This window comes from Oncorhynchus nerka, linkage group LG25 (genome assembly GCF_034236695.1).
Source record: "Oncorhynchus nerka isolate Pitt River linkage group LG25, Oner_Uvic_2.0, whole genome shotgun sequence".
Classification (NCBI taxonomy): domain Eukaryota; kingdom Metazoa; phylum Chordata; class Actinopteri; order Salmoniformes; family Salmonidae; genus Oncorhynchus; species Oncorhynchus nerka.
The window spans coordinates 37,467,701-37,479,132 of record NC_088420.1 but is presented as its reverse complement, the minus strand read 5'-3'; the positions used below and the strand labels follow the sequence as shown (position 1 = coordinate 37,479,132).

Genomic DNA, 11,432 nt, shown 5'->3' with positions numbered 1-11,432 from the left:
ACGTGCTATTGGAACACTGGAGTGATGGTTGCTGTTGATGGGCCTCTGTACGCCTATGTAGATATTCCATAAAAATCTGCCGTTTCCAGCTACAATAGTCATTTACAACATTAACCATGTCTACACTGTATTTCTGATCAATTTGATGTTATTTTAATGGACAAAAAATTTGCTTTTCAAAAACAAGGACATTTCTAACTGACTCCAAACGTTTGAATGGTCGTATATTTTATTAAAATGATGGTGAACCCACTGCAGTTCCCCCATGACCCCGCTTAGGTTCATGACCCTGACTTTGAATACCCTAGCCCTTACCCCGTAGTTACTCAGGCCCCCCTCAACACCAAGATGTGACAGTTTGCACTGCACTTATCTACAAATGACATGTTTGAGCACTGTAGGTATAGTGGGGATTTGTCTACACTTTTACATATTCTCGAAGAACGTCCTACTACAGTAACTCTTAACCTGACCTACTTCCCATTTCTATTATAATAAATTAGATACTTGCTTAGTATACTTTTGGCAGAATAAGTAATTGTTTCGGAATTGCACCAGAAATGTCATGTAATATGTGATATAGCTTCTGCACTGTGAATGCATTGCGTAGGTTACGTGGTACTCTGAATACCTCAACAGCACCAGTCCATGGTGACAATCTCTATTATGTTAAATTAATAGTATAGTGCAAAGTGTATTGTGAAATTAGTTTATTATGATAGACAAACACTTTTATTATCTGTGTGATTGTATATGTTGAAAATGATCTATGCAGTCTTCATGAATTTTTATTAAAATAAATGTTTTGTCAAGACATACTGCAACTCTTCAATGCAATGTTTTCAAACAGAAGTGCCATTTTCCCGTAACTGGATAAAAGCATGAATTGAGATGAATTTGTCAGTTTCCATAAGTTTATTTTCAAATATTTACACTGGAAAGGATGCCAATTCTAAAATCTTCTATGTACAAGATCTTTTCATGATTTGGTTCCTAGATTTAGTGAAAAAATGTTTTGCCAGCCGTTGCATGTCATCTGCCAGTACCACCCTGACCACTTGTGTTAGCTATTATCATGCGTTCTATTTTTGGAGATCATTGTTAAAATAACATTAACGTTGGACTTTGTTTGACTCTGGTTGGTGGAAACATGCATGTTTGTTTAGATGGATGGCTCAAAAGCCTGCACATACAGCTAATAGCTTTGCATGATACAGGCACGGTAGCAGGAATGCACTGACTAGTTGGTTCGCTCACTGTCATAACGAAGAAGAAGAGTTGCCGGAAATTACGGATTACAACTTCCTTTCAATTCCAAGATGGCTGCCACATTCGGAAAACGTGTGTTGCCCATTTCAACAAATTAGCGTTTACCATGCTTTCATACAGTTTTCCTATTATTTTGTTTAAATTGTCAATATATTGGAAGTAAAGACTATTTGTTTGGATAGTTTAGAATTATCTGTGGCGAGTATACATTTGGAAGTGTTGGAGAGAAAGTAGCTAGCTAGTTTGTTAGCTTGCCAGGGTGTTCTATTGGTTGACTGGCTAACAAAAAGCAACAGTGATCAGAACAAGAAACGTAAGGTCTTAGCACAGAATAAGCCATGTCAGCCCTTACAATATTCGTCCGGAGTTTGCCAGCAGATGCATCTAACGACCGCCTGGAGGAGATATTCTCTGAGATTGGACCTGTGAAGCACTGCTTTGTTGTCAAGGAAAAAGGTGAGACGGCTACTAGCTAACGTTAGCTAACTTTGCTAATTTATCATCTTTGTAAAACTGCGGATTATTTCAACTTCATGTCATGAAACTACAAGAAGCCAGACCCTGTCATGCATGATAATAATAATATTAAACAATATGTGTGATAAGTTAAACAACAGTCTGGCATGTGGTCCTTTCAGGTGCAGAGAAATGTCGGGGGTTTGGGTATGTCACTTACTCCATGGAGGAGGATGCACAGCGCGCTGTGAGAGAGGTGAAAGACTATGATGGACAGAAGATAAACGTGTCGGTGGCCAAGAAGAAACTAAACGACAAGAAAAGGGGAACAACAGGTTTGTAAAACTTAACGTGGATGCTTAGTTTGTTATTTAGGTACCTACGTAATTCATAACTCTTACATTTGTGATGGTGAAATTAGAGGTTCAAATATGTATTGTGGTCTTCTACACAGCCACGGCACCAAAAGATCCAGTACCACAAAAAGAACAGAAATCTGAAGGAGGCTTAAAGAAAAACAGAAGGAAAGCCAGACTGATCATCAGGAATCTCAGTTTCAAGGTATGAAACTCATAAACACTCACACAGATAAACAATGTTTATCTTTTTCCTCTGCTTTGTGTGAGGTTGCTTTATTGTCTTCAGTTAAGAAAATATGTAAGATGTTTTATTGTCACATACACCAAATGTGTTGTTTTACAGGGTCAGCCATAGTATTACGGCACGCCTGGAGCAAATTAGGGTTTAAGTGCCTTGCTCAAGGGCACCTCATCATTGTCGGTTCAGGTATTCGAACCAGCAATATTCCGGTTACTGACCCAACGCTCTAACCGCTAGGCTACCTGCCACCTAGTTAGTTGTGAATGTTTGTCTTATGTTCCCACAGTGCTCGAATGAGGATCTGAAGCAGACCTTTGCCAAGTTTGGGACAGTTCTGGAGGCCAACATCCCGCTCAAACCAGGTACAGACCTCACTTTGGGGCCCTCTGTAGCTCAGTCGGTAGTGCATGGCTCTTGTAAGGCCAGGATAGTGGGTTCTATTCCTGGGGCCACCTATACACAAAAAATGTATGCACGCATAACTGTAAGCCGCTTTGGATATAAGCGTCTGCTAAATGGCACACATTCCATTACTTTGAGCGAATCACTACCCAACCACACTAAGCACGGTTGATTCTTGGTGCAGTCACCAGCCAACCACACTAAGCACTGTTGAGCCTTGGTTCAATCACCACCCAACCACGGTTGATTCTTGGTGCAATCACCAGCCAACCACACTAAGCACTGTTGAGCCTTGGTTCAATCACCACCCAACCACACTAAGCACGGTTGATTATTGGTGCAATCACCAGCCAACCACACTAAGCACTGTTGAGCCTTGGTTCAATCACCACCCAACCACACTAAGCACGGTTGATTATTGGTGCAATCACCAGCCAACCACACTAAGCACTGTTGAGCCTTGGTTCAATCACCACCCAACCACACTAAGCACTGTTGAGCCTTGGTGCTTTTTTTGCGCTAAGACAACTTTAATGTCAATAACATGTTTTCTATCTGGTGGCTGACCATTCCTCACTCTGTTCATCTTCAGATGGGAAGATGAGGGGCTTTGCGTTTGTCCAGTTTAAGAACGTCTTAGAGGCAGGAAAAGCCTTGAACGCCATAAACCTGAAAGAGATCAAAGGTGAGACACCTTAACCTGCTGTGTGTGTTTGTATGTGTGAGAGAGACGGACACCTTTTTCTGCCCTGTGAATATCTCTCATAAAGATGGGGAGCATCTCAACAGTCTACTGTAGCTTCCTTTACTCTGATCAAGTCATTCTATCCTTTACAGGAAGGCAGGTAGCTGTGGATTGGGCTGTGGCTAAAGACAAGTTTGTCGCTACTCAGCCAGGAGCTAAGAAAGAGGAAAAGGTTGCAGCAGAGAAAGCGGCACCTGAAAGTGACTCTGAAGAGGAGGAGAAGGTGGAGGAAGAGGAGGAGAAGAAGAAACCAGAAGCACATTCAAAGAACAGGTATGAGCTTTTGCAGTCTTAATCTGTATTTCTGCATGTCCTCAGTTTATTGAACTAAAGTGAATGATGGGCTGTAAATATTTAGACCAGGGGTGTCAAACGTATTCCATGGAGGGCCTAGTGTCTGCAGGTTTTTATTTTTCCTTTCAATTAAGCCCTACAAAACCAGGTGTGGGGAGTTCCTTACGAATTAGTTACCTTAATTCATCAATTAAGTACAAGGGAGGAGCGAAAACCCACAGCCATTCGCCCTCTGTGGAATGAGTTTGACACCTGTGATTTAGACCTACTCTACATTAAATGTCTGAATTGGTCTTCTTTGGCTTGACTTTGTCCTTTGGTTCTGAGGACTGGAGTACTTCAGCCAAGTTCTTGTTGAACTGTTGTGTTTAACAGTCCTCTCTACAGTGTCAGCTCTAAGCCAGCTCAGCAGCCAGACAGCCCATCAGTGCACGAGAGCGAAGAGGACGATGAAGAGGATCATGAGGAGGATGAAGATTCAGAGTCTCAGGAGTCAGATTGCGATGAAACAGGTGACCTTGGGTCGGATGAAGATGATGATGAAGATGAAGAAGATGAGGATTCTGGTATGAATCTGTTGTCTTTTCTTGTGATTAAAGTGTGTATGCTCCACCTTGCCCTCCGTTTGAACCCCTTTGACTATTCTCCCTCTGTCTCTCTGGGCCTCTCTTTTTGACTTTCTAGATAGTGCAGCCAACAGGAAGCCCCTCCCATCAGATATTAATCAGGGCAAAACCATCTTCATCAGGAACCTATCGTTTGATACGGAGGAGGAGGGCTTAGAGGAGGTGTTACTGCAGTATGGAGAACTGAAGTACATCAAGATCTGCCTACACCCAGACACTGAACACTCTAAAGGTATAGTCCTTGCGCCAACACAACATCCTTCTCTCTCTCTATCGCTGACACACTCCCCTCTTAAAGTTAACCAATGCAATGAATTGAATCCAGTCAGAAGATAGAGGTCTATATGTTAACATTGAATCATGATTGTGTTGGTTGGCAATGGTTGTTGACTTGTGTTTGGTCAGGTATTGCATTTGCTCAGTTCAAGTCTAAAGAAGCAGCAGAGAAATGCATTGCTGATGCAGAGGATGAGTCAGAGGTGAGACTGAATAGAATGTTAAAGTACTAATGTATTCTCTACGTACATCTCTTCTGATGAGTTTTGAATTGATGTTATCTATGTTTGGGGGCAACATGTTTGTGTGTCTGTCTCTCTCAGAGCGGGGGTATCCGTGTGGATGGTAGGAAGCTGAACATTGTAGCGGCGGTGAGCAGAGAGGACGCTGTCAAACTAAAGGACAAGAAGGTTAAAACTCATACAGGGACCAGGAACCTCTACCTGGCTAGAGAGGGATGTAAGTTACTTCTCTCCTCCCTTTTCCTCTCCTCTCCCCACCCCTCCATCTCATCCCTCTCTCTCTCTTTCAGTGATACGGTCAGGAACGAAGGCAGCTGAGGGTGTTCCAGCAGCAGACATGGCCAAGAGGACCCGAGTGAGTACTTCCGGTTTTTCAACCAATCAAAGCATCAGTGTTGTCTTACAACCAATCACAACACATTGTGTTGGTAACTGAGGGCTTGTGTCCTCAGTGTATGTTTGTTTGAGGAAGGCCAGAGTGTGTACATTTGTTAACGCTCCCCTCTCTCCCATCTTAGTTTGAGGACCTGAAGCTGACCAAGCTACGGGACATTAATGTGTTTGTGTCTAAGACCCGCTTGTGTGTCCACAACCTGCCCAAATTTGTAGACGTCAAACAACTACGAAAACTCTGCCTGAAAGCTGCAGGGGGTGGCAAGGTGGTCCGCATTACCGAGGTAAGAAACTGCTACCACATTTCCATAGCTGTTTCCATCTGATTAAAGTCTGTCATTAGGTCCTCTCATCTCTCCAGGTGATCTGTTAGTGACCACATGGTAGCACTATTGTCCTATAAAGTTTCCTGCCCATGTTGAATGGCCTTTCATATCTCTTTACAATCTCTCTCCAATTTTCTCTTCTTTCTGTGTCTACCATTTGCCTCTATTCTCTCTTATTTTCCTCACCATCTTCATCTGTATCCACCACCACCCAGTGCAGGGTGATGTATGATAAGAAGCCGGAGCGTGGTCAGGTGTTAGGCCGGTCACTAGGTTACGGCTTCGTTCAGTTCCAAGAACATGAACACGCTCTGAAGACACTGCGATACCTCAACAACAACCCTGACATCTACGGAAACACCAAGGTGTGTGTGGCGCTGTGTCATTGTTGATCTGTGTGTTATGCATACACAAGTCCAGAGCACGTCTTTAACCTTATCCTGGATAGAATGCAGCTGTTTGAGAATGTAAATCCCAGGTTATGTTTCTGAATGTTGTCTTTGCCTTTCAGTTGATGTCAGTACCTGCAGTAATTTATATCGGAACACATTGGATATGGACTCAAACATTGTAGTCATCAATATTGAGGAGAATGTTGAATTACACATACTCATGTTTGGTTTGGCAACCTACAGCATCTGATCAATATTGACAGTTTTCTTGCTAAATGATGAGAATGTGTTATTGAAAAGACTATTCGTAGGTTGTTATTAAAGTTTTTTTTCTTGTGTGATTTCCTGTGTGGTATCTGTCTACAGAGGCCCATCGCTGAGTTCTCTCTTGAAGATGGAAAGAAGCTGAAGATGAAAGAAATGCGACAACAACAAGTCAAGGTGTGTCTCTCTTCTGTGTGTGTGTTTGTGATGATTAAAATGAAGAGTAACAATTTTCTCTCTATGGTTACCAGGAGCGTTTCAAGGGGCGGGGCCCTCAGGGAGGAGTGAAGCCGCAGTCTGGAGGCAAGACTGGACCTCAGAGGTGTGCGTCTAAACCCCAGAGTGCCATGGTAACGAAGGAGGGGCCAGCGAAGACGCAGACACAGTCGTTACCATCCGGACAGGACAGAAAGGATGGAGGTATGACGCTGTACATTTCTGCCTTAACCCTGAATATAATACAAACAGCTCATCAATTCTGGTGGAAGTGCTATTTTCCCTCCTTTTTCCATCTTTGTTTTTGCTTTTTTGTTGTTTCTGACATTTCTCTCGCTTTTCTTTCCCTCTCGTCTAGTACCTCCCCCCCAGCCACAGGCCCAGACCCAGCCACAGGCCCAGACCCTGTTCCAGACCCAGCCACAGGACCAGAAGCAGGGCCGGCAGTATGCAGGCTTCCAGACCACCCCGGTTCTAGAACATGTAGAACTGGAGGATGGAAAGAAAAGACGGAAGGTTCTAGCCCTACCTTCTCACCGTGGCCCAAAGATCAGGTAACACACAAATACAGTTGAAGTCGGAATTTTACATACACTTAGGCTGGTTAAAACACATTTTTCAACCACTGCACAAATTTCTTGTTAACAAACTATAGTTTTGTCATGTCAGTTAGGACATCTACTTTGTGCATGACACAAGTAATATTTCCAACAATTGTTTACAGACAAATTATTTCACTTATAATTCACTGCATCACAATTCCAGTGGGTCAGTAGTTTACATACACTAAGTTGACTGTGCCTTTAAACAGCTTGGAAAATTCCAGAAAATGATGTCATGGCTTTAGAAGCTTCTAGTGGGCTAATTGACATAATTTGAGTCAATTGGAGGTGTACCTGTGGATGTATTTCAAGGCCTACTTTCAAGCTCAGTGCCTCTCTGCTTGACATCTTGGGGAAATCAAAAGAAATCTGCCAAGATCTCAGAAAAAAAATAGCCAAGTCTGGTTCATCCTTGGGAGCATTTTCCAAAAGCCTGAAGGTACCATACCACGTTCACCTGTACAAACAATAGTACGCAAGTATAAACACCATGGGACCTGTCATACCGCTCAGGAAGGAGACGTGTTCTGTCTGCTAGAGATGAACAAACTTTGGTGCGAAAAGTGCAAATTAATTCCAGAACAACAGCAAAGGACCTTGTGAAGATACTGGAGGAAACGGGTACAAAAGTATCTATATCTACAGTAAAACAAGTCCCATATCGACATAACCTGAGAGGCCGCTCAGCAAGAAAGAAGCCACTGCTCCAAAACCGCCATTAAAAGCCAGACTATGGTTTGCAACTGCACATGGGGACAAAGATCGTACTTTTTGGAGAAGTGTCCTCTGGTCTGAAAAAAATTGAACTGTTTGGCCATAATAACCATCATTATGTTTGGAGGAAAAGGGGAGGCTTGCAAGCCGAAGAACACCATCCCAACCGTGAAACACGGGGTGGCAGCAGCATGTTGTGGTGGTGCTTTGCTGCAGGAGGGACTGGTGTACTTCACAAAATAGATGGCATCATGAGTGAGAAATTGTGGATATATTGAAGCAACATCTCAAGACATCAGTCAGGAAGTTAAAGCTTGGTTGGAAATGGGTCTTCCAAATGGACAATGACCCCAAGCATACTTCCAAAGTTGTGGCAAAATGGCTTAAGGACAACAAAGTCAAGGTATTGGAGTGGCCATCACAAAGCCCTGACCTCAATCCTATAGAATATTTGTGGGCAGAACTGAAAAGGTGTGTGCAAGCAAGGAGGCCTACACACCTGACTCCGTTACACCAGCTCTGTCAAGAGGAATGAGTCAAAATTCACCCAACTTATTGTGGGAAGCTTGTGGAAGGCTACCCGAAACGTTTGACCCAGGTTAAACAATTTAAAGGCAGTGCTACCTTCTGACCCACTGGGAAAGTGATGAAAAAAATAAAAGCTGAAATAAATCGCTCTGGATAAGAGCGTCTGCTAAATGACTTAAATGTAAAGTTTACTCGACAGCCTTGGTTTCTCAAATGATTGCCTCGCCTGGTTCACCAACTACTTCTCTGATAGAGTTCAGTGTGTCAAATCGGAGGGTCTGCTGTCCGGACCTCTGGCAGTCTCTATGGGGGTGCCACAGGGTTCAATTCTTGGACCGACTCTCTTCTCTGTATACATCAATGAGGTCGCTCTTGCTGCTGGTGAGTCTCTGATCCACCTCTACGCAGACGACACCATTCTGTATACTTCCGGCCCTTCTTTGGACACTGTGTTAACAACCCTCCAGGCAAGCTTCAATGCCATACAACTCTCCTTCCGTGGCCTCCAATTGCTCTTAAATACAAGTAAAACTAAATGCATGCTCTTCAACCGATCGCTACCTGCACCTACCCGCCTGTCCAACATCACTACTCTGGACGGCTCTGACTTAGAATACGTGGACAACTACAAATACTTAGGTGTCTGGTTAGACTGTAAACTCTCCTTCCAGACCCATATCAAACATCTCCAATCCAAAGTTAAATCTAGAATTGGCTTCCTATTTCGCAACAAAGCATCCTTCACTCATGCTGCCAAACATACCCTTGTAAAATTGACCATCCTACCAATCCTCGACTTTGGCGATGTCATTTACAAAATAGCCTCCAATACCCTACTCAACAAATTGGATGCAGTCTATCACAGTGCTATCCGTTTTGTCACCAAAGCCCCATATACTACCCACCATTGCGACCTGTACGCTCTCGTTGGCTGGCCCTCGCTTCATACTCGTCGCCAAACCCACTGGCTCCATGTCATCTACAAGACCCTGCTAGGTAAAGTCCCCCTTATCTCAGCTCGCTGGTCACCATAGCATCTCCCACCTGTAGCACACGCTCCAGCAGGTATATCTCTAGTCACCCCCAAAACCAATTCTTTCTTTGGCCGCCTCTCCTTCCAGTTCTCTGCTGCCAATGACTGGAACGAACTACAAAAATCTCTTAAATTGGAAACACTTATCTCCCTCACTAGCTTTAAGCACCAACTGTCAGAGCATCTTACAGATTACTGCACCTGTACATAGCCCACCTATAATTTAGCCCAAACAACTACCTCTTTCCCAACTGTATTTAATTAATTTATTTATTTTGCTCCTTTGCACCCCATTATTTTTATTTCTACTTTGCACATTCTTCCATTGCAAAACTACCATTCCAGTGTTTTACTTGCTATATTGTATTTACTTTGCCACCATGGCCTTTTTTGCCTTTACCTCCCTTCTCACCTAATTTGCTCACATTGTATATAGACTTGTTTTTTTTACTGTATTATTGACTGTATGTTTGTTTTACTCCATGTGTAACTCTGTGTCGTTGTATGTGTCGAACTGCTTTGCTTTATCTTGGCCAGGTCGCAATTGTAAATGAGAACTTGTTCTCAACTTGCTTACCTGGTTAAATAAAGGTGAAATAAATAAAAAAAATAAAAAAATGTAAATAAATATTTCTCTGCTATTATTCTGACATTTCACATTCTTAAAATTAAGTGGTGATCCTAACTGACCTAAGACAGGGACGTTTTACTAGGATTAAATGTCAGGAAGTGTGAAACTGAGTTTAAATCTATTTGGCTACGGTGTATGTGAACGTCCGACTTCAACTGTACTTTACATTATGATAGGTAACACAAACTACATGGTATAATTTTCATTGTGCAGGGCACGTGATAAGGGGAAGCCGCAGCCTGCCCAGCCTAAGAAGCCCAAGAACCGGCCCAGCAGGAGAGAGCTACAGGGAGGAACGTCACTGGAGAAACCTACACAGCCCAGAACAAAGGTTACACTCGCACACACACACACATTACCGATGTCTGCATGTCGTGGCCCCAAGAACAGGTAATACATTGAACTGTCTTCAATTGTTTTACAGAGTGCAAAGGGGGCCAAGAAGCGGTTTAGGAACCAAGAGGATGACCGCTTTGACAACCTGGTTGAACAGTACAAGAGGAAACTGATGGGCGGCAACAAGACCACAAACATCAAGAAGAACAAATGGTTCAACAGTTAGTTGTGTGTGTGAGAGAGAGCGAGGCCATTTTTTGGTATACCCCAATAACCTTTTCCTTATGTTGGTTTCTACATCATTGACATGTTGAAAAATGATGGTTGGAATAACATTGAACTGTGTATTTTGGAGAGTCCGGCATAGTACACTGTCATATGTCTGTGTCCTCATGTTATACACAACGTGTGGTGTGCCATCAGTGGTAAAGGAAAGCTAAGAGATGGAATATCAGAATATAATTAACTTCCTGAATTGACCCTGACTCTGACAGACTGCATCAGCTGGAAGCACATGTTAAACAATGTGTGTGTTCTTCACAACAGATGCTGATTCTTTACTCTTTACTGTGTTTTATCTTCATGTTAACTATTGGTCAATAATAATGTAAAGAATATCAGAGCTTTCAAAAATGACATTTTTATTAAAGAACTTACAAAGACAGTTTGTTTAGTCTGTCTGTATTCATGTTAAATGGTCATCTGTGATTCAAGAACATTTTTCAAAGAATCAATACATTTTGGGAACGTCCACATTTTAAAAAATAAATAAAAATGAAATGTCATTTGACCTTTATTTAACCAGGTAGGCTAGTTGAGAACAAGTTCTCATTTGCAACTGCGACCTGGCCAAGATAAAGCAAAGCAGTTTGACACATACAACAACAGAGTTACACATGGAATAAACAAAAACATACAGTCAATAATACAGTAGAAAAATCTATATACAGCATGTGCAAATGAGGTAGGATAAGAGAGGTAAGACAATAAATAGGCCATGGTGGCGAAGTAATTACAATATAGCAATTAAACACTGGTATGGTAGAATGTGCAGAAGATGAATGTGCAAGTAGATATACTGGGGTGC

At 42.5% G+C, this 11,432-nt stretch overlaps 1 protein-coding gene across 4 annotated transcripts; it reads left to right on the top strand.

Moving 5' to 3' along the window:
• The first annotated feature begins 1,293 nt into the window (after positions 1-1,293).
• rbm28 (RNA binding motif protein 28) lies at positions 1,294-11,009 on the top strand. 4 transcript variants are annotated; one of them, XM_029634373.2, is made up of 18 exons: positions 1,294-1,725; positions 1,908-2,060; positions 2,180-2,286; positions 2,612-2,687; positions 3,320-3,412; positions 3,565-3,745; positions 4,142-4,332; positions 4,451-4,624; positions 4,798-4,871; positions 4,992-5,127; positions 5,201-5,265; positions 5,429-5,587; positions 5,845-5,994; positions 6,388-6,462; positions 6,537-6,705; positions 6,860-7,055; positions 10,223-10,340; positions 10,434-11,009. In XM_029634373.2, the coding sequence occupies exons 1-18, from the start codon at positions 1,608-1,610 to the stop codon at positions 10,569-10,571; spliced, it is 2,373 nt and encodes a 790-aa protein (XP_029490233.2). In that variant the 5' UTR covers positions 1,294-1,607; the 3' UTR covers positions 10,572-11,009. The 4 variants fall into 4 exon arrangements, with proteins under 4 accessions (XP_029490233.2, XP_029490234.2, XP_029490232.2 ...); XM_029634374.2 differs by having other exon boundaries at positions 3,547-3,745; positions 4,160-4,332; XM_029634372.2 differs by having other exon boundaries at positions 3,547-3,745; positions 4,154-4,332.
• Positions 11,010-11,432: the final 423 nt, after the last annotated feature.

Coding starts and splice junctions, on each gene's coding strand:
- rbm28 (XM_029634371.2), top strand. CDS start 1,608: ATGTCAGCCCTTACAATATTCGTCCGGAGTTTGCCAGCAGATGCATCT. Junction 3,746..4,141: donor GAAGCACATTCAAAGAACAG/GTATGAGCTTTT, acceptor TGTGTTTAACAG/TCCTCTCTACAGTGTCAGCT. Junction 6,463..6,536: donor TGCGACAACAACAAGTCAAG/GTGTGTCTCTCT, acceptor TATGGTTACCAG/GAGCGTTTCAAGGGGCGGGG.